The 23,587-nt window shown below is 32.7% G+C and overlaps 1 protein-coding gene across 1 annotated transcript in view; it reads left to right on the top strand.

Moving 5' to 3' along the window:
- EYS (eyes shut homolog) overlaps nt 1-23,587 on the top strand; it is a 1,412,275-nt gene that overhangs the window by 383,802 nt on the left and 1,004,886 nt on the right. Inside the window, 1 exon segment of the mRNA XM_057494276.1 lies at nt 6,562-6,683. Within this exon segment, the coding sequence (XP_057350259.1) occupies nt 6,562-6,683 (122 nt within the window).

A 23,587-nucleotide genomic window follows, 5' to 3' on the forward strand; every position in this document is an offset into this window, starting at 1 on the left:
CAGAAAGAGACTGCAATTTGAAAATTTTGTTATTTTTATTATTTCTGTATGTATCTAAATTATCAGGAATCCCTTATTTAAGATGAATTTTGCGGCTAAGACTTAACCAAATATAATCTCATTATGTAAATATATCTCATAATGGAACCAACCTCTTTTTTCTTCTATTGGGATTTTCAATCCTCATTTATAGAATAGCTTTTAGTTGAATGTAACAGAACTGTTATTTAAATGAATTCCAAAATATATTTTTTCTTGTTAGGAAAATGAGATGATTAGATACCTAAAAATGATAAACAAAATATTTTCCTTGACTAAATTAATATCACATATATTTCATGTTCTAACATCCACTCTTTCCGTAAATATAAGATAGTATTCCAGGTATTGATGACAATTGGTGAACAGAACAGGTTAACGCCCTACTCTCTTAGGATTTATATTTTTCAAGTTAGAGAAATATGCAATAAAACAAGTAAGATATTTTAAATGTGGTAACTACTAAGAAGAAAATATGTATGTAAGTAACTCATGTACTTAAAAAGTATTAAAGATAAAATAATAATTGTGAGCAAGTATACCAGAGAAAATGATGAAGACTTCATTTAGAATGTGGCATTTATTTTGACCTTGAGGGAAGGACAAAATTTGGAAAGCTAGGTAAGGTATTCCAGGTGAAAGAATGTCAAAGAAGCAGCAATCAGAGATTGAGGAATAGGTTAGGTTACCTGGACAGGTCATGGGATGCAGTAACATTTTAATTAAAGTTTGCTGGTACCTTACTCTAGGTCATATGTCACATGAAGTTTGATACCAAGTACTCATTTATCTTCATTCCCTCATCAGTCAGGTTCCATTATTTCTGATGTTCCTTAAGACTAAGTAACATGCTTATGATTATATAGCTCATAATTCAAGGAGTTTGAGTTTAAATCCCAGCTGTCACCAAATCCCCACAATATTAATTTACTGCAATAAATTCTCAGGTTTTGATTTTTTTTTTAAATATATTTATTCTCCTTTCCCAATGGAAGGTTGTTTTTTTACTGGGCAAAGACTTTTAGGTTGACAAGTATTTTCTTTCACTTCAATAGAATATTGGTCTTCTGGGTTCTTGCTTCCACTATAGGGAAATAAGCTGTCAGTCTTGATGTTCCTTTGAAGGTAATGTATCTTTGTTCTTTGGCTGCTTTTAAGATTTACTCTTTGTCTTTCATCACCAACAGTTTTACCCTAGGTAATGTTTCTTTGTACTTACAGAGCATAGGTCTAGAGAGCTTTCTAAATCTGTGGTTAGTATCTTTTTTAATTTTGAACAATGCCCTGGTAGCAATTTTTCAAATATTGTTCTTATTCAATCTTCTGTGCTCTTTCTAGTATTCCAGTTAAATATATATTAGTTCTTTTCATTATTTCCCATATTTTTCATTTTCTTATCTAACTTCACTATCCTTTTCACTTTATGTACTTGAATATGGATATTTACTTATAATCTTCTCTGCTCAGAATACTATTATTCAAATAATGGATCAAATTATTAAATTTCAATTATTTTCCAATCCACAATATTTCTTTGACTCTTTAATAGCAGGCTTCTAGTGGAATTCCCTACATTGCCTTGTATATACTTGAACATATTAATCATAGTTATTTAAAAATATCCAATAACTAGAGTATTTGAATAATCCATTCTGCTGTTTATCTCTTGAGAATTGGTCATTGGTATTTCTTTTTTTCTTTATTTAAGGTATCATTGATATACAACCTTATGAAGGTTTCATATGAGCAACATTGTGGTTTCAACATTCACCCACATTATCAAGTCCTCCCCCAACCATTGCAGTCACTGTCCATCAAAGCACTAAGATGCCATAGAGTCACTACTTGTCTTCTCAGTGCTATACTACCTTACACGTGACCTGTCTATATAGTGAATGCTAATTATAATGCCCGTTAATCCACCTGCCTCTGCCAGTAGGGAAGAGCTCCTTCCTGCTTCCAGGCTGCAGTGCCTGCTCCACTGCCAGGTACAGTGGGCCAAGCACACAGGGAGGAGCCTCTGTGTTATGCCCCTGTAGCTGCTGTAGGCAAGGCCACCCTCTGGCTGGTCTGGCCTGATGGAGTGGACAGCAGGTGAGCCAAACAGTGCCTACTGGGTGGAGGAGCGGCAGGCAGCCACTCACACTGGGGCACCTCGGGGCTGCATTGCCAGCCAGGGGAATGGAGCATCTGAAGCTCCTGAAACTTCCCAACCTGCTAGGCTGAGTGTGCCGGGATGATTTTGTCCACCTGCCCTTTCTCCTGAGCAGAAAGCTCTGTGTAATCCTTGCCCTTTTAGCACCCCTCTCACTGTTGGGAAGTCTTTCAAAGTGCCCACCTTTCTTTCATCTTGGGAGATCAGTTGTGCATACCAGTTCTCCAAAAGCAGCTGGAATCTCAGTCTCTCTGACTATTCTGTCTGTCTTTGCGTTCCAACCCCACTAATCTCCAGAGTACCATGTAATGTAGGTTGGTGCCCCTGAACAGATCTCCAAGGCTGGACGTTTAGCAGTCCTGGGCTTCTACTCCCTCCCCTCACCATTTCTCTTCCTCCAACCTATGAGCTGTTGTTTGGGGATGGCTTGGATCCTGCTGGACCACATCTTTGCTACTTTAGCCTTTTCTGTGAGGTTTTCTCTTTTCCCCAGATTTATTTTCTGGGCAGTTTGTTCTGCAGTCTTCAGGTCGCTCTTTCAGGATTATCTGTATTTTTGTGTTAAATGTGGTTTTGGGAGGAGGTTTTTGCCTCACTTCTCAAGCCACCATCTTTTCCCTTCATCAGCATTTTTTTTAATTGAATACCATTTTATACACTGAAAATCTCTATCTCTTGTTAACTTCCTCCTAAGAGCATTTAATTTCTTCCGGCAGGCAGATAGAGTATGGATATACAACCTCATTTTAGTCTAGTGGGGTTTTGGCGTGATCTGGGGTGGTTTTTTTCTGGTTTGTCCTTACTTGTACATTTAGAGAGTCAGGGTCTCCACTGAAGCCAGAAGTGTTTAGCAGGACCATTCCATGTTGCAGGCCCTACACTTCAACCTCTATCTTTCCTGCTCCACAGGACTACTGAATCTTTGCTGTTCACTTTAGCAGCTTTCTGCTTGCATTGGGTAGTTCCTCTCTAGGGCACAACCATCCCCAAAAGGTGCTCATCAGTTTGGGCTCATTTCTCTGCTCTTCCAGTCTTAAACCTATCTCCTTGACAAAGCTGAATGCCAGTATTTTCTTTCCATTCCAGGGAGGGATCTTTAATCTCCATCTACTTTTGTCTGCTTAGCTTCTATTAACATGAATTCAAATAGGTAAGTATTCTGACATTAAAAGCAGAGGCAAGTGGAATCTGATCTTAGTCTTCTGCCCTTTTCACTTTAGGAGATCCAGTCTGCCTTGGTTGTTCTTTTAAGAATCCAACTCTTGCTTTATATATTTTATCCAGTTTCTCTAGTTGTTTTTGGTAAATACCTTAGTTTCAGCCTGGTGAGACTCTAAGCAAAGGGCTTGACTAACCGAGACCTGGACAAGGACCCATAGAATCTGTGAGATAGTAAATTTATGTTTTTTAAAGCTGCTACATTTGTGGTAGTTTATTATATAACAATAGAAAAGTAGTATATTAGACATATTTAGAAATTTAATAAGCAGCAAAGCTGGTGTTCAAATTTTTAATCTCTTAGATAGATTTCGAAGTTCATATTCAGAATTATACTATCCTTCCAATGTTCCTATATTTGTCACTGCTCACAAAGATTGAAAATGTCTAGCTCTTGACCTGAAGAACTAAACAATTACTACATAGTTACATGTAGTATGTTATATACATCTCAAACTTGGTCATCTTTTTCTCACTCATTGGATATGTGGACACCTATGCTAGATCTGTATCAACTTTTATCATCATTTGTCACCTTTGCCTCCTTCTCACCTGCATATTTTCAAACTACAAAAGTATTTTACCTAAATTTGGCAAGAAGAGTAATGTCTACTTTGTATTAAGAGGTAAAAATGATGTGGCTCCAACTTCATAAATCATGCAAACTTTTACTCCTTTTATTAAACATTTTAATGCATTTCCCTTCTCAGCATAACCAGCTCAAATATTATTACTTACTTATTTAATGTCAAGATAATATATTTAAAGAAATATTTTACCCTTATTATTTAAAATTACTAGAATTAACTTTTCAATGTTGAATGGAAAGTGCTTTGTACTAAAAATGTCTGAATTCACAAAAATGCTTCTGAATCAAGTAAGCAAGAGTTGAACCAAAATACTTGAACTTGGAGTTATTTCTAGTTAATATTAATTTCTGCTTCAAATATTATATTTCCTAAATGTTTAATATTAAAAAATTCATTACCTTCATCCTTTTACTTTTCATTTTCATACAGATTTTATCATATCTGGAGAGCACTGCTGGGGTGTCTGACACTTTAATGATAATTATACCATTCAATTGATGATAATTTTCTACAAATTATTAAATAATCAAGATCACCAACAATTATTAGCTTTTAAGAACATGTGGCTTTAATGGGAAAGAAATGGTATTGGCTTTTTGACTCACTCACTACATTTGTTTTGAATTGTTACTGAGATATCAGTATACAAACCAGCAGTAAACTCATACTCTGCCTACAAAATGATTCATACCTCTTAGAAAATGACTTAGTTATCAGGACATAAGTAAAGGGGCACCTCAACTTGTCTGTCCCACAGCTTTCAATCATATGTCATCCATTCTACTCTGTCCTACTCTACTTTCCCCCATTCACTAGAGCAGACACTTGTTTGGCCTAATATACAATTGCTTCCATTTCAAGTAGCATATTCATAAAACAAAATATAGTGATGACATTCCACTTTTACGTAAGTCCTCTTTTAAAGCTTACAAAAAGAGAAGAGAAAAAAAAAAGCCAGCAAATCAATGAAAATTCTGAATGTTACCAAATTCATTGAGGAAGTTAACAGTGTAGGGGGCACAATGCATGAGAAAATTGGTGATAAAGTCCAGCAAACCTCACATGTGAGGAATAAAGTCCACTTTTGGCAATGCGGCGTCTCTCATCCCTCTGCTTTTCAGCTGTTCCCAAGGCATAGTAAACCAGTTGGATCCATTACACCAAAAGAGAATACTCAGTGGCATTTCTCATACATTATATGTATTATAACTTAAATGCACATACATGGAGCAAAAATTTATTTGTTTTTCTGGTTAGTATGTTGTTTCACTATCATGCTTGAAACAGATTTTCTCTCAACCTTGTTACAAACATGTAGAATCCTTTTGAAATCTGTTTTGAGTACTAACTTTAGCTTTTACATTACTTTTCCTATCATGTTTATTCTTTGTTTATCTGTTTGACCAATAAGTGTGAAGCATCTACTGGGTGCCAGGCCTCCTCGAGATGCTGGGATGTATTAAACTAGAACACATTCTTTGATCCCAGGAGCCCAGGCTTCTCATGTATGTCCGTCCGTATAACCATGTCAATTTCTTAACTCTGTTCAGAAGTGGGAAAACTGGGTTGGCATCATCTAGCACAACTCTGTGCAATAGAAATGTACACAAACTCGTGTGTGCGATTTACATTTTTTAGCAGCCACATTAGAAAAGGTAAAGGAAGCAGGTGAAATAAATTTCAATAATACATTTTGTTGAACTCTTTAAATCCAAATTATCACCACTATTATTAATAGACTTATTAATGAGATATGTTACATTCTTCTTGTCACACTAGATCTTCAAAGTGGGACCAGCCATATTTCAATGCTCTGTGGTCCAATATGACTAGTAGCTACTGTACTGAGCAATGAAGATCAACTTGGCAAATAACATTCATTTTAATATTTTTCATAATGCTAAATGTAGAAATCTCTAAGCATAAGAGCTCAGATTCTAATTTTTTGACAAAAGGCCTAGTCTTCAAAAATATTTTTGATATATAAATTTTTGACCCACAGTAATTTGAGACGTTCTTATTTGTTTGCCCAGTCTTGGGAAAAATTTTACGTTTAGTATTTTGAATATGTCTATAGATCAATCTGTACTTTAGAAAAATTAAATGCCAAGTTTTACAATTACAAAAGACCAACACTACTGTATTTGCATAATGTGTGAAATTTGCATAATTATTTGTAACTAATAACAAAGCTGTGAGGTTCATTTTGTTGTAGTTATGTACTTTCTAACTTGTGAGCTAACTGCTGAGTTGCATATTTAGTCTTACACACTCACTAACAATCATATTTCTAATACACTATTTTTTATATTAAGATATTTTAAAAAGGCAACATTTCTGTATTGCAAACAAAATACATAAATCATTCTTTTTATTGAATTAGGTACTGGAGAATACTGTTCAACTGTGGTACAAGTAATTTGGAAGAATTATTGACATTCTATAAAAATTGAAATAGACATGAATGGACAGCTCAGAATAGCCAGGTGTAATAACTGGAGTATAGGCTTAGTGTTAAAAAAATAACCTAAAAGTTATATAATTCTCATATTTCCTTAGAGCTACCAGTGTGTGCCCCTATCCGGTTTGGAAGGAAATTTTTGTGAACAAGAATCTGATGACTGCAAAACGAATCCCTGCAAGAACAATTCCGCCTGTACTGACCTTTATAGTAGCTATCAGTGAGTAATGTATTTATCATTTTCCTCATGAAATTACTTGGCGTTCTCAATGTCCTTGGGGTACACCCAGACATTTTTTTCACTTCACATCCAATAATTAAAATACTGATCCCAAGATGAAGAGCCGTTTCCTGAAAAGATACTGTCAACATTCATTTGAAATGTGTGTCAAGAAACGAATAACAAATTTTCACTTGGAAATGCGATGTCCAGATATGGCACATATTACAAATGCATATTACTTCTTCAAAACATGGTTTTGCCATCTGAGCATTATTTTGGGCCATTCCATAAAAATAAGTGCCATGATATAACTTCTTAGTGGGTCTATTGAGTTAAAAATTGCTATTTACTACCTAGAGCTTATAATGAGTTAGGATTATTTTAGTCGAAGTATTGATAAATTTTGCATTAATTGCTCACATTTTCCTTAATGCAATTGGATTAATTGGTTTTTAGATGAGAAGTCAAGGAAACTCTAAATAGAAATTCTGAGTAGCCATTCCTATTATTCTAAAAGTTTAATAACCAAATATATATTGGTAAATTGTTTTTATTTTTTGACTTCTTTGGTTTACACTAGGTATCTCACATAGGTGCAAAACCAAGAGAATTGTACCTAGAATGCTTTTGTGTCACAGAAGCAGATTAATTGAATACAAATGCACTTAGGTAGTTATTCTTCCAGTGATTAATCAAATTGACTTCAGGATGTTTTCAAAATAACTCATACCCTCATACCCTATCTATTGTCTTGTAACTATAATTGCGAATTCTGGGTAATCTCAAGCATATAAGAGTTTTGACAAATATTCCTTATTTTTAGTGACTGAAATGGAATATAAGACCCAGAGTGGTGAGAGTGGGTGGTTTATTTCATTAAAAGGAGAGTTCTGAGATAGCTGGCAATAGTTTGATGTATATTTCAGTAACAATAAGAAAAAAATGAACCATTTTGATATTTCAGAAAAACAATGCCAATAGTTAACATTAGTTTAAAATATATACAAATGTAAAAATGCAAAGCTATATTTTGTGACCTTATCGATTGTTAAAATTGACATATCATTGCAAATTAATATGAACTGCCTCTCCATCTATGTAGCATGAGAAAGATTTAAGTTTTTTTGGTCTAGGAAAAAAAAGCTCATAGTTATCTATGTTTATTTTCCTTAAAAAACTATTAATTATAACCTATAATAAATAATATGAATTTTCTAGTATTTTTTTTTTCAGAGACTCTGATATATACTTTTTGATATGCAGCTCTTTCTTTAATTCCTGGAGATAATTTGTTTATGTGAATTTATACTTATGCTTTCAGTCACCTCTAGATAAAACGCCAACAGGAAAACACCTCATTGCCACAAGGGAGAACAAACACTATGTAAATTCATGGAGCAGCTCAGCAAAAGGGAGCTAGAAAGGACTTGGAAGTTTAGCTTGTGACAAACAGTTTTGGGGAGGGTTTAAGAACGTGAGGCTGTGGCCTGGATAGGATATTGTTGGGAAGTTGGAGGAATTCTCTGGATTCATAATAAATCTAGAAGATGGAAGACAAGACAGAGGGAAAAGCAAAAATTTTTTCAAGTGACAGCAGTCATTTATACTAATCTCTGATAGGGAATGTTTAGCTTTTTTTGTATCTTAGATAATGTTCATGTTTTTGTCTGTATTCAGATATGAGTATGGGTTATGCTTGTTTTTGCTGTGATTCATCAGGATCACTGAGTAACCTTGTTTCACTTTGATATTCTATATAATGGTCTGTTAAAATGTTCACCAGGAAAAAACCAAGAGCTAGCTACAAACCTGTAAAACAGTCTCTTACATTCGTGTGAGAAAAAATGTGTATGTGAGATATATCATTTATGTTTATCCACCTATTTGTCCAAAATATATTATGAGAATAATATATAGCAAACAAAATAAAAGGACTTAAATATTATTATCCAACATGATAGTACTTTTACTTAGATAAAAATATCGTTATTTGATAAGAGATCTTAAAGATCTGAAACAATACAGCGACAAAGTCTGTAAGGCTTAATTAAAATATACCTTATTTTAATATTCATGAGATACAATCAGTCTTTCTAGATTACTCTGACACCACTAATTGTGAAACTGTTAATGATTTTAATTTATGAATGTGTCAAAAGACTTTGCCACTTAAATTAACACACATTCTCTTAGTCATTTTATCATTCCTCAGATTTTGATAGATTATTGGTTTTACTTCCAAGGTACTAAGTTTTGCATTATTTTCCTGGACACAAATATATAGATATCCAGCTAAAGTAGGCTAATTATGTTTATGATTGTTTCTTCTTTGTGATAATAAAGATAATGTGTATATATAAAACAATGTATCAATATAACATTGGCTTTACTAGATTATAAGGAGGGGAAAGAATTCTCTGAATCAGCTATCAGCAGATGAGGGTAACTTTTATGTATGTAATATCCATACATACTTACATATATGTAAATATGACAGCATTTAGAAGTTTCCTTACCAACTTATTTTTTTATCACTTTTTTGAGACATACTTCACATACTATACAATGCACTCTTTCAAAGAGTACAATTAGGAAGATTTTATTATATTCACAGAGAAGTGAAAACCATTACCACTACCTGATTCTAGAACATTTTCATCATCCCACAGAAATCAATACCGATTAGCGGTCCCTCCCGGTGGTCCCCTCCACCAGACCCTGAAAATCTCTAATTTATTTTTTGTCTCTGGATTTGCCTTTCCTGGACATTTCATGTTAGTGTACTTGTGTAGTGTGTGATCTTTTTTGAGTGGCTTATCTCATTTCACACAACGTTTTTTAAGGTTTATTTGCAGCAAGTATCAGCACTTCATTTCTTTATTTTATGGCCAAATAATGTTACATACTGTGGTTATTACACATTTATCTATTCTTCAGTTGATGGATATTTAAGTTGTTCTTGCTTTTTAACTATTATGATTAAGAATAATTGTACTGTAAATATTCGTATGTGTCTTTTTATCTCTTCTAGTGAGTGTTAAGTGGTATCTCAATATGTGTTTGATTTGCATTTCCCTAAGGACTAGTGATGTTAATCGTCTGATGATGTTCTTTTTGACTATGTGTACATATTCTATGAGGAAATATCTCTTCAGTTTTTTGCCCATCTGGGGGTTATGTTGTCCTTTAATATTGAGTTGTAACAATTTTTTTACATGTTGGATACAAGTCCCTTTTCAGATATGAATTGCAAATATATCCCCCCTTTCTGTGGGTTATATTTCCACTTTTTGGATGGTGACTTTTGAAGCACAGTTTTAATTTTGATGGAGACTAATTGGTCTATGTGTTTTTGGTCATTTCTGCTTTTGGTATATTCACAGAAAAGTGAAAACTGTTATCTTAGAAACTGTTACCTAACCATGGGTTACAAATGTGTACTCCTATACTTTCTCCTAAGAGTTTTATAGTTTTATCTCATGTCTCAGTATAATCCATTTTAACTTAATTATTAGTTTTTTGTACATGATGTGACAACAAGGACCAATTCCATTATTTTGCTTTAGATATTTTTTCCACATTAAATTGTCTTGGCACCTTTCCTTAAAATCGTTTGAACAACAATTTTAATTCTATTCTATCAATATATGTCTATCTTTATCTGTGTACTATTCTCTCTTATTGTTGCTTTTAGTGATTTTGAAATGAGGAAGTTCATATTTTTCTATTTCACGATTGTTTTTGTTTGGCTTGCATTTCCACATGGCCATTTTCATATCGGCTTGTCAATTTCGGCCAAAGAAAAAAAGCAAATGAAATTTTGATAAGAATTGAATTGAACTTGGATATTAATTTGGAAAATAGCACAATATTAATAATGAATCTTCTAGTACATGTTCATGGAATGTCTTTCCATTTATTTATAATTTCTTTAATTTTTGAACCATGTTTTGCATATTCAATGTACTAGTATTGCATTTCTTTGTTAAATTTATTTGTAAGAATTTGATTTATTTTTAAGTTATTTTAAATGGAAATGTTCTCTTAATGTTATTTTTCATTTTTTCTTTTCTAATGAATAAAAAATGCCACTGATTTTTGCATATTGATCATGTATTCTGAAACCTTGGTGACCTCATACATTAGTTCTAACAATTTGTTATGGATTCTTTAAGATATTCTATATCTGATAATAGAAATAGTTTTGCTGCTGCCTTTCCAATCTGGATACCATGGTTTTCTTTCTCTTTTTTCATGCCTTATTATCTTGAACAAACCTCCAGTTCAATGTTGAATAGAAGTGACAAGACTGACCATTCCTTTTTGCTGCTTAAGGGAGAATCATGGAGACTTTCACCCATTAATACAATGTTACCTGGGGGTTTTCCAGTGGTGCACTTTATGACATTATGGCAGTTCCCTTATTTGTATGAAAAGGTGTTAAATATTTTCAAATGCTTTTAATGCATCCATTGATAGGTGACCTTGTCATTCATTATATTAATATGGTGCATTGCATATACTGATTTTATGATTTTGTCCCAACCTTGCATTTTTAATATAAATTCCAATTAGTTATGGTTGATAGTCCTTCTTACATGTTGCTGAACTTAGTTTGCTAGTATTTTGTTTAGCAAATTTGGGTCTCTACTCATAAGGGTAATATTGGTCTGCAATTTTCTGTGTGTGTATGTGAGATTATCTTGACTGTATTTCATATTGGGGAAATTTTGGTCACAGAGAATATATTGACAATGTCCTCTCCTCTTTTGAAAGAGCTATAAAACAATTGGTATTAGTTTTCTTGAAAAGTTTGGCAAATACACTAGTAAAATCATCTGCATCTGGACTTATTTTATGGGAAGGTTTGATTACTAATTCAATCTCTTTGCTTTACATGTAAGTCTAGTCAGGTTTTCTATTTATTCTTGAGTCATTTTTAGCAATTTTTATCTTTCTAGAATTTGCCCATTTCATTGAGGATATCTAACTGGTTGGCATATAATTGTGGATAGTATTCCCTTAGAATTTCTTCTGTTTTTGTAACTTTATAGTAATTCCTCATTTTTCAGTTTCTGATTCTATTAATTTGAGTCTTCTCTATTTTTTTTTTTTCTGTTGGTCAGTATAGTGCAATGTTAATCTTTTGAAAAGACCAACTTTGAGTTTCACTGTTTTGGTTTTTTTCTATTTTTAAAAAATTATTTCATTACTATCATTATCTTCTTCCTACTGCTTGCTCCAGGTTTAATTTTCTCACATTTTTCTATTTTCTTAAGCAATATTTTTGTAAGAATTTGCAATATATTTAGTGGTTATATTATCATTTTGAGATCTCTATTTTCTTCTAATATAGGTGTTTACAGCTATAAATTTTAGTCTAAGCATTCCTTTAGCTGCATCTCAAAATTTTTAGGTATCTTGTATATTTTCTTCCATCTCAAAATTGCTTTCTAGGTTCCCATGTGCTTCATTCATTGGCTCATTGGCTATTTAGGAGTATGTTGTTTAATTTTCACATATTTATGAATTCTCAAGATTTTGTTCTGATGCTGATTTCTACTTTTTATTTTATTTGGTCAGAAAATATTTTTGTATGAGTTTGATCCTTTTAAATATACCAAGGCCTGTTTTATAACCTAACATATGGTGTCTAATGGAGAATGTTCTTCATGCACTTGAGAATATGTATTCTGCTATTGTTGGACGGAATGTTCTATAGCTCTTATAGGTCTAGCAGGTTTATAATGTTGATCAACTCTTCTCATGTGCATCCTTGTGTCTTCTGCCAGTTTGTTCTATTCATTATAGAAATGGGATATTGAAGCTTACAATTATTATTGTTTAATCATTTATGCTATCAATCTGTCACTTTTTGCTTCATTTAATTAAGGTTCTGTTTTCAGATGTATATGTGATAGCAATTATTAGAAATTACTGATGGATTTAAAATGTTTATAAAATGTCTTTCTTTGTCTTAACTGTTTTTGTCTTAAAATTTATTTTGTCTGATATTATTATGGCTGCTTCAGCTCTTTTTTTTATTACTGATTGCATAGTATATATTTTTCTGTCCCTTTATTTTTCAATTGTTTCTGACTTTGAATATAAAATTTGTATATTTTAGATACCATATAATTATATTATTTTTGTTTAATCCATTCTTCCAATCTGTACCTTTTAGATTGGAGTGTTTACTCAATTTACACTTAATACAATTACTGATAAAACAGGGTCTGTATATGCTGTTTTCCTAATTTTCTTTGATATGTGATGTCCTTTTTGTTCCTCTGTTCCCCCATTGCCTTCTCTTGTGTTATATGTTTCTGGTATTACATTTTAATTTCATTTTTAATATATATTTTTATTTATTTTCTTAGTGGTTGTCCTGTAGATTACAATTAGCTTCTTAAAACAATATCCCTTGTATTAATACCAATTTAATCTCAATAGAATATAAAACTTTACTCCACTGTTTCTCTATTACTTCCCATCTTTTTTAGGCTATTGTAAGTTAAAAGCATCAACACAATTTTATAATTATTGCTTTATGCACTGTCTTTTAAGTCAGATAGGAGAAAAAAAGAGTAATAACCAAAAATACAATTACACTCTCTTTTATATTTACCTATATAGTTGCCATTACCAGAGCTCTTTATTTTTGTGTGTGAATTCAATTTACTCTCTAGTGTCTTCATTTTGGCCTAAAGGACTCTCTTTACTGTTTGTTATAGGGCAGGTCTTCTAGTGATGAATTCTTTCCATTCTTTACCTGGGAATGTCTTAATTTCTCCTCTAATTTAAAGGATAGCTTTGAGGGATATAGAATTCTTGGTTGACAGTCTTTATCTTATAGCACTTTGTGTGTGTCTGGCCTGATGGTTTCTAAGATAGTTGTTAATCTTCATGAGGATCCCTTCTATAATAAGCCACTTTTCTCTTTAAGCTACCAACATTCTTTGTCTTCTGACAGGTTGACTAACATTTGATTAGCCTTTTATTTCTGAGTTTATTCTATTAGAGACATTTGAGCTGTATGGATGTGTAGATTGTTTTTTATCATATTTAGAAAATTTCACCGCTTATTTCTTCAAATATTTTATCTTTTTCCTCTCTTCTAATTCTAGAATCCTCACGTGTGCATGATAATATATTTGATGGTGTCTGAAATGTATCTGATGTTTTGTTCATTTTTCTTTATTTTAACTTTCTGATCTTCAGGATCAATAATCTTAGTTGGCTTATTTTTAAATTCATTGCTTCCCTTATCTGCCAACTTAAATCTAATTTTGTACCTCTCTAGTAATTTTTTGAATTCCATTTTTGCACTTTTCAACTCCAGAATTTCTATTGGTTTATTTATCATGCATATCTCTTTATAAACAAAGTCAATTAGACATGATATTAATCTCATACTTTCCTTAGTTGTGTAAAACAGTGGATGTTGGGGAAGGTCCTCAAGTATACACAACCTCCAGTTGTCCTGTGCACTGGACCTCAACAATTGGATGCACATCATACCCCATCCCTGTCCTTGAAATATGTTTGTTGTTCCCACTCCCAGAAACCTGTCCCAAGGACATAGCCTTGAAATAGTAGTTGAGACCATCTGGACCCTATAAAGTGACTGAATAAGTTAATGCTTCTATATTAGTTTTTAACATTTGGCAGACAGCCAAGACAAGGCTCATATGTAAGTTCCCTTGCTTATTAAATCTGCTGCTTACCAATACGGGGTCACCTGCCTCTTTTCTTCCATCTCTCCCTGTCTTCCATGATGGGGCTTTCAGATTACAACCAACATCTGACCTTTTAAATAATATAATGTGGCAAGTGTGGAAATCAATCCTGCTTCTTTGCAGTTACTGTATTTCTGTGATTATTTTTTTTGCTATTGTTTCTTTAGTGATTTTCCTAGAATAGTTTTCTAAATCATTTATTCTTTGTCATGTGTGGCTGGCTATTCAAGTCTCTCTTCAGCTAATGTAGTGATCAGTTAATGATTTAACAGAGATTTTCTTAATTCCTTGAACTAATAAGTATCCCAGCCTTATTGAGTGACCATATGTGAGTGAAAGCATGCATTCAACACTCAGCTAGTCAGTTCACAATTCTTATTCTTCACTGCTTGCACAGTCTCAAGATCAGTGAAAGGAAAGAGAGGAAGGTGTTTTTATGTCTTTCTTAGGCCTATGCACTTTTTCACGTTGTGTTGTTTTCTAGTCATCCAGGAATATGTCTGGCTTCTTAAGACCCTATGAACATCGTGTTCCTCATTTTCTACCTTTAAGTATATTGATTAACCCCTTGTTAGCCTCACTGGAATCATCACTTCAAGCAGATGCGATATTAAGCAGTTGCCACCAGTTGTTAATAGGTGTCCTTTGTATACGGCTTTTTGAGCAGAATAAGCTTTGAGTCAGGTCAACTAAAGTTTATTCCTGAGATTGGAACTTTTCAGAAAGCTGTAAGAACAATAAAATGGTGATGTTCCTGGGAAGACACTTTTGTGTGAGCTCCAAACCTGTACCAGCTCCTCAGTGTCTTTTAGGCTACTGTTTTCACCGATGCCATAATTACAGCGCTGTTGATTATCAAGTCTGTGGCAGAGCTGGGAGAGGGAGATGGGAACACTGCAAGTTAAACCACCGCAAAGCTGACTATGCTTAGGAGGTGCAGCCATTTTTCTTGAACACTCCTCGGACTTTTGCAAGCATTTAGTTCATTTTCAGGGTTCTAAAAAAGTTGATTTTGACTATGTTTGCCTGTGTTCTTGTTTCTTTTATGGAAGAGAAGATTTTCGAAGTTCATTCTCTGCCATTACTAAAGGGATTATACCAAATTATGTTTTCTATTACTTATATGAGAGAGAGAGAAAATATGGATTTTTAGAGTCAGCATATCCGGATATAGGATATAAAGCTTGGTTTACACAAGACTAATGTGACTTGGATTAAAAGGAAGTTCATTTATATCCCTAAGCTTCCAGTGTCCTTATCTAGAAGTATGAATAATGATAGTTGTAATTCATAGGATCATGGCAATAATTAAATAAATTCTATACACAAAGTATTTAGCTTATTTCTTGACACATAGTAGACTCTAAATATCACTAACTTTTATTATGCCCAACATTTATCTTGTTTTCAGAAATTAAGTATGAGTAAGACTAGAACATCTTATAAATGATGGTATCCATAGAATCACATAGTTAGCAACTCATCCAGTTTAATGTATTTATATGTACAGCAAATGAAGAATACTAAAAAGAGATTACTTTATTCTTCATAATTAAGGAAGAGTTAATTAGTTAAAGTTTAGGGCTTTCTGAAGCTTTCCCACAAAGTTGCACAGAACAAAAATTCCAGTAGTTTCAGTAAAGGATACAATGAATATCTTATTTCATTTTGTGAGGGGTTCATCTAAAAAAATTTAAAAATTGCAACAAAGATTCTTAAATTTTATACTAATTGAAAGAGCTCACATAATACATCATAATGGCTGCTTAAAATAGTATATATTTGAATAGGCCAAATGAGAACTGAAAGTCAATGACCATATGCTTATATTCCTTGAGAAGAGAAATGTTAAGAAAATGCATATTGGCTGGTCTGGTGAATCTCTTAGGTGATAATGCGTGTCATAAGTTACTGAACTACCTACGTGTGCTCATCTTTAAACAACTGGAGTTAACATAGTTTGGTGTTTACACAGTTTCAAGACATTAAAAAGCAAAATGGGCTAGGGATGTAATTGGAGTGCTAACTGCAACCTGCCTTCTGCTATTCCTGGCACGGTTTAGAATTTAACTGCCTTCTTTATTTCTGATTTTTCTTCCCCCAAAGCAGAGTCAACAGCTTTAGCTACAGATGGGGCTCTGTATGGCAGTTATTGGACCCAGGTGCCACACTCGGGAGCGTGTTTTGCCAACAGCATCTGGCTCCTTTGCTGTCTGTGTAATTGGCACTCACGTTCATGCTTTGGCCTGTCTTTCTTATGGACACTACAAAGTGGACTTTCAGACAACATGAAGATTTGCTCTCAGCTGACCATACAGTTTTTTTCTTTTCCTCAGAGTCTAAGCTATGCACATTTGCCCTACCTGCCCTCAATTAGAAAGCACTATCCATTAGTTCATGCTTCTTCTAAGGACATGTTTTTAAATTTTTAATGGATAAAACTAAAAAAAATTGAAGTTTTATGAATAAGTAGAAATCCATGTTGATGTGTCTGAACTTAACGTAGTGAGTGGAAACTACAAGATTCTGGTATATTACTAGAGATTTGTTTTGTTTGTTTTGTTTAGCTCATATCTAGGAGCCCAAAATAACAATATAAAAGTAAAATAAGCACTGATATGAAAGTAAAATCAGGCATAATTTTAATCCAGGCAATGTCAATCTATACAATAGTATCCACCTTCAGCAGGTGGGAGTACAGACATGAAAACATTTCTTATAACTATAACAGCTGGATTTTATAGTTTAGCTTAGCCTCACATAACATCTCTTGACCTTTACTCATCAAACCATATAAGAACATATTTAAAGATTATTATTGTTTTAAAAAGTAGTTAGAAAAAAGTCTTTGCATGTTAGGTCATCTCGTTATCCCATAGAACCTCGTAAAAGACTAGATTAAAAGTGTTATTGTCTTAGAATGGGTTTCGTTTGCTTGTCCTTTAACATTTGTTTTAAAAAACATGTTGACTTGTTTCATACAAAGCCCTAGAAATTAATAAAATTTACAAAAAGTACAAAATAAAAGTGAACTATCCGTTCACCCTGAGAAACAGCTCATTAGAAATGAATTTGAGCTCCACTAGTCATTGCATTGCATAGCAGTCATTTCAGTGGCTATGACAGGCACAAAATGTAAAATCCAGGATTATGGGGTTTGCTGCAAAAATTAGTTTTTACTGAACTGTGGAAAAAAGTGTTAAGCAGTTGCACAAAAAAGGAAAAACTGTAAATGTTAATATCTATTGCAAAATACGTATTTTCCTTTTTACTGAAAAGGTTATTTAATCAGAATTACATGGTATATTCTTAAAAAATAATAATAAGTGGTACAAATAAGCCAAGGTCCTGCATTCTTCTCCTTTTCTGAGTAGCCTATTTTCCCTGACTGTTTCCTTTATTTCTTCTTCTTCCTTTTTAAGGCATGAGAGTGAGAGTGGGACAGTATTTTAAGAGAAAAAAACCTCTTCATAAGGCACCAATTGTTTTAAGACTTTTTTAAAGTGGGGTTTAGTTTACATGTAATAAGATATAAAGATCCTATGTGTACAATGAGAAGAGTTTGGGAAATTGTATTTACCAATGTAACTACCACCAAAATCAAGATACAGAACAAACGCATCACCTGAGTAAATGTCCTTGTGCCACTTCACAGTTCATGTCCACACTCCTTCCTCTTACTATTTCTTGGACTTTTAAAACTCTGCTTTGTAATCATTTCTGAGTAAACTATTCAAAAAACACCAATACATTCCTTTTTCAGCATAAAAAATAAATACGCATTTAGATATTGTGTTTGTTTTAACAAAGCGTTCTCATAAAATGTTTCTGATTTTCCTTTTACTGTAACTATGGCCAGATGACATACTGATACTATTCCTATTTCATAGAAAAAGAAAAAGAAAGTTATAGATCAATTTACTTTTCCAATGACATGTTATTAAATGAAGTGATAAAGAATTTAGGACTCTTTTCCCCAGAACTCAACACTTTCCATTATTTCCAGGTGTCACCTGCCATTCTTTACCACCTCAGTGATAAAATAATTGTTCAATGCTATGCTTTTTTTATACTGAAGAGTCTCAACATAAACTTAATAATGAAAACTTTTATGTCTACATTTATTATATGAAATTTTTCCATTCTATATGATTTAGTCATGTAGATAAATCAGTAACTTCTGTCTGTATTGTATTGCCCGTTTGTATTATTAGTTTTGTTTAGGATAATTTCTTTTCTTTGTAGAGGGTTATTTTTTTCCCAAATCAGCGTAAATGTGGAAATGGCTTTGATTATAAGTAATTCTCAACTTTCTAAAACAGTATTGTTTGTCATACAAAATATGGAAAAATAAATTTTAAGAATAAAATGCACATTTCTTGAATGTACCTTATAATATTAAACATACAGATGCTTTACTCTGAAGACAAAGTCTTTGTAAAGGTTACCTGAAGTGGATAAAGAAAACATTTTTATATGCCAAAGAGAACGTTGAAATATTAACATATTGGGTATGTTTTATCAAGCTAATTGTTTTGCACATATTTGCTTGGCTTAATAATTTTTGGATATTTCAAATGCATGCCCCAAGATTCATCAGTTCCCCAAATAGTAAGACAAATGATATGTAGAAAAGGCTTACACGAAAGCTAAGGATCTATTTCATGATTTTCTCCTAGATCTTTATTTAGAGCACATTATGTAAACTAGTAAAAAAAATAATAACTTTTTTTTGCAGAGGTACCATGTGACATATGCCTTCAGTTTTCATGCAAAATCAGTTTCAGGGATGTCCGTTTGAACTTTCTATATCTCTTGCAAAGCCACACTTGAAGACATGGACCATTATTTTTCCCAATGTCCCATATTAAGAGACTGAGGCATACAATTTTTCCTTGACTTCAGTATCAAAGATTTTCATCCCTCTGCAGAGAAAAACATATGCTTCCTTTTATCAGAAGTTATAATGTGCATGTATAGCCTAAATATTCTCTATATTTAGCCTTGATTGTTAAAGGTAGTCAGTCGATGCGTGCCCCAATACAATTCTTTACAAATACCTCTCAGAGTTCAACTGTCTCTCAGAGTCTACTTGTCTCATGTTTCAAAAGTTTTAAACATTATGTTCACACTTTAACTTCCTGAAAAAGACTGTAAAAACTGGTTTGAAAGCACTTGAAATATATTGAGAAATTAAATAAAAATTTTGTGAAGAATGATTTTTAGGAATTCACATAAAATATACTAGGATTCTAAATATTTCTCTGATACACTAGAGATTAGGATTTTTATGGTATTATGGCAGGTCATTTATTTTTGCTTTAAGCAGTGATTGAGAATACAGAGGATACAGCTATTGTTTTACCATAAAATTGGAATAAAAATGAATATTAATGGATATCAAAATATTTTGAATTAAAAATTAATCAATTTGAGGGAAAAACACCTTTTCTGAAGGTTTTTGTGTAAATTAGATATATTATATTAGATATAAATTATCTGATTTCCAACACCAAACCTAGTATTGATGTTCTCTCAGTGATTCAAATACATCAAGGTTTTTAAATTTTGCTTGTTTTTTTTTGTTGTTATTCCTTCTGCCTGGAATACTACATCCTTTTCTATGTCTCCTCCTCTTCCTCAAGGTCCCTAAGACTTGGACCCATCAGCTTAAAATGATTTGTAAGAAAACTCTCTTACTTCCTGTTAAAAAGCAAAATTCAAACAAGTGTATTTGAAAATCAAATTGGCTTTATTAAGCGATTCATGAATTGGGGAAGCAGAGAGCGCCCCTTCGTGAGGCGCTGGGTTCTCGCAGGTATAGATGTAGCCTGGCTATTGTCCTGTATCTTCTGGTCTCTCTTTTAGCAATAGTTGTACTTGTTGTATTTTCAAAAATATGTATGGTTTTGGAAGGAGATTTCCACTGCCCTACTCACACTGCCATCTTGGCTCTGCCTCCTATCTCAATTTTTAAGATATTAAAAAGGTAATACCATTTTATAATTCAAAGTCTTATTTCCTTTTCACCTACTAGTTGGGATTTTATTTTCCATACAAGTAATGGCTGCCACAAACAATAAGTGAATTAATTTTTATAAGAAAAAAATGCTTTTAAATTACATATACTGTTAGATTTGTATTTATAAGTTTATAGCCAAAAAAGCTGGTATACATATATATATAAAATATGTTCAAACATAGATAAATATCACCAAATGATATGTAGTCATTGCTTATCAACATTGATGATAAGGTAAGCATCATATACAATCGTTAATACTCAGAAATTGGCATCTACTAACACTTCTGAATGAATTTCTTCGATGAATGCTTTTCTTCCCACTTTATAACAATAGCATCTACTCTATTTTCTATTAGCTTTTCTGTTTTAAATTACTTTTTAAGAGTTGAAATGTTGTTTTTACCTAGAAGGAATTAAATGTATTTTATGCCAATGGATTTTTGGTTCTCACACTAGAGAAGATAGTAAATTAGAATATATTAGTCTACATTTAAGCACACACTAAATTAGTTTTCAAGTGTTCGCTACTATAAATTGCACACTTGAAAAGTCATGGAGTACTGGCTTTTTGCTTGTTTGTTTTTTTAATCCATAAAGACTCTGCTTCTAGCTGTGAGTTTGAAAAATCCTGCCAGATCATACTGAAGCCTGAAATTATTTTGTGATACAACCTAAAAACCAGATTGCAGTTCTCACTAAAATATGTTTTTCAATCTATCAAAGTCTACTTTCTCTGACATGTATAAAAGCAGATTAAAATATTTAAATGTGTAGGTCTAATTGTTAATTACTACAGTGAGTTTGTTCCTTAGAACTTTATTTTCTACAAAATATCCATTCATCTCCATAGGCCTCACCTTGGCATCATAAGTCCTGTTTACATATGGCCAGATGCTTTCCTGAGGATTTGATTCTTGTAAGGACACCACATGAAATCTTAGGCCACCTGTTATTTGAGAAGATAAAACAAACCTTTGCACATGAGATAAATATCAAAGCATTGTAGGTTATTCACAGGGAACTCTTAAAAAGTAGACAATAAAAAATACAAGAAAAAGAAAAGCATAAATATTTGTGTAACAGCCCTTAGAAGTAGAGCTGCATTAAGTAAAAGAAATGCACTGAAGCTATTTAATTGAGATTTGGTTATACCTAATTTTACCATTCTTTAACAAAATGTTGGATGGTCTTATAATGGATTTGAAACTGCAAAAAAGAAAAAAGAGGGAAACTGGAAGGAAAATTTCTGTATCTCAAGTGTGCTCATCCTGTGATTTTTATATAAATCCCATCTATCCTTTGCACTTCCAACTATCTCATCTGAAAGGTAGGAATAAGTCTCATAGTTATTTCAAAGCTTTATTGGATGTATCAAATTGGATGATGTATTTGACAGTTTTAAAATATGATGTAACTTGACAAATAAATGAAAAGTACCACCAGAAAATGAAGCAATACCGATTTTTGAGATGTGTATTTTATTCAGGGATAATAGGTAACAAGTATTTTGGTTTTCTTTTAAATTATGTCACAGCATCTAGTAACCACCTTAGGTAGCTAGGCATTGTTAATGTCAGGTGCTATATACACTTTTTAAAATTATTTCATTTAGTCTTTCCAACATTCTCTGAAATTACCAATTTCATTATGTTCTGTAGTCCTCAATTTCCCAAATGAAAAAATCCAAGTAAGTCCATATGATTCCAACTGAAAGTCATATATTAATTAATACTTATAACATTTTCAACACATATGATGTAAAAGATAATGTGGAATTCAGGTAATTCTTATACATCAAAGAACCAAATGTTTAACAGTGGAGACAAGTCATGGAAATATTTATAATAAAGGGTGGTATATATGATGAATCCCTAAAAGCTATGGCAAGCAGTTTTAGAGCAAGGCGATATCTTGTGTAGAATTAGTGAATGAGTTATGGTGTAGTCTTTTCTGGAAAATAATCAGTTTAATTAAAGGATATAGGAGACATTCAAAGATAAAAAAGTTAACACCTTATATTCTTTTTGAAGTGAAAGGATACCCTGTAAATAATTATGCTGAGACAATAGGCCTGAGCAGGACTAAATAAGCAAACGAGAATAGTCACCAAAATAATGTCATTATTTTTAGAAAGGGTAATAAAAATATAAAGCCTTTGTATTTATTCCTAAAAAGAACATATTCATAGATGTATTTTTATATTTTAAAGGCATGTGTTGTTTAGTTGTCAAGTTCACCTTGTGCAACATGCCTTACAAAGAAATATTCAAGTTGCAAAGTAGCAATCATTTTCTGTGCACTACCAAATTTTTAAAAATTTGTATAGTCCACTTTAAAAAATAATTGGATTTAATCTTACTGAGCTAGGAAACACGTAAATAGTTAAGTAAACCTAAAGGCATTTAGCTTCCTATTCCTTTTAGCATTTATTTCAATGGGTCCAGTATCTACTTACAATTCAAATTCAAGTGCTGGTGTAAGTCAGTCAACTATCTCCTTTCAGTATGTTGGTATCCTCTGTATTTATTATTACAGAAGAGTCTTGATATTCCTGGGGCTCTGACACTGCAAAGGAGGTTATTTATTCTTTCCTGTTACTTTTGCTTTCCCTTCTTCCCTTTCCTTTTTTTGTTATTTTTTTTTAAGCAAGATTGCTTATCATGAAACAAGTTAGGTGTTTCAGCAATGTAATATTTCTTTTCAAGTTATCTTAAAAATCTAATCTAACAGTAAAGGAATTTTTCTAAAAATATTTCTTTAATATTTATATGCTTTGTCTCATGATTTGTTGCTTACTGAATAACCTATTTACTTAGGATTTGAAGCTCTACCTTGCCCACAGACTGACATGAGCTCTGTCTTTGAACCAACCCACAGTTTGGGGTTGACTTCCATTCATTTGATCGGCAGTCCCCACATTTATTTCTTACGTAAGGGCAGGTTTCATTAGTACCTGTCCAGTTCCCTTCTATGAAGAGTATTTTATGTGGAAAACCCATTTTCCTGTCCTGTTAAAATTTTCCTGCTTTTAGGAGCAGAATTCATCTAGTATGATGGAAGGTATTTGGCTAAAGTGCTGTTTGAAGTAAAAAATTTCCAAAGAATGACAGATGCTAGATGCCTAAGGGTTTGTTAGA

This window comes from Manis pentadactyla, chromosome 16, assembly GCF_030020395.1.
Source record: "Manis pentadactyla isolate mManPen7 chromosome 16, mManPen7.hap1, whole genome shotgun sequence".
Classification (NCBI taxonomy): domain Eukaryota; kingdom Metazoa; phylum Chordata; class Mammalia; order Pholidota; family Manidae; genus Manis; species Manis pentadactyla.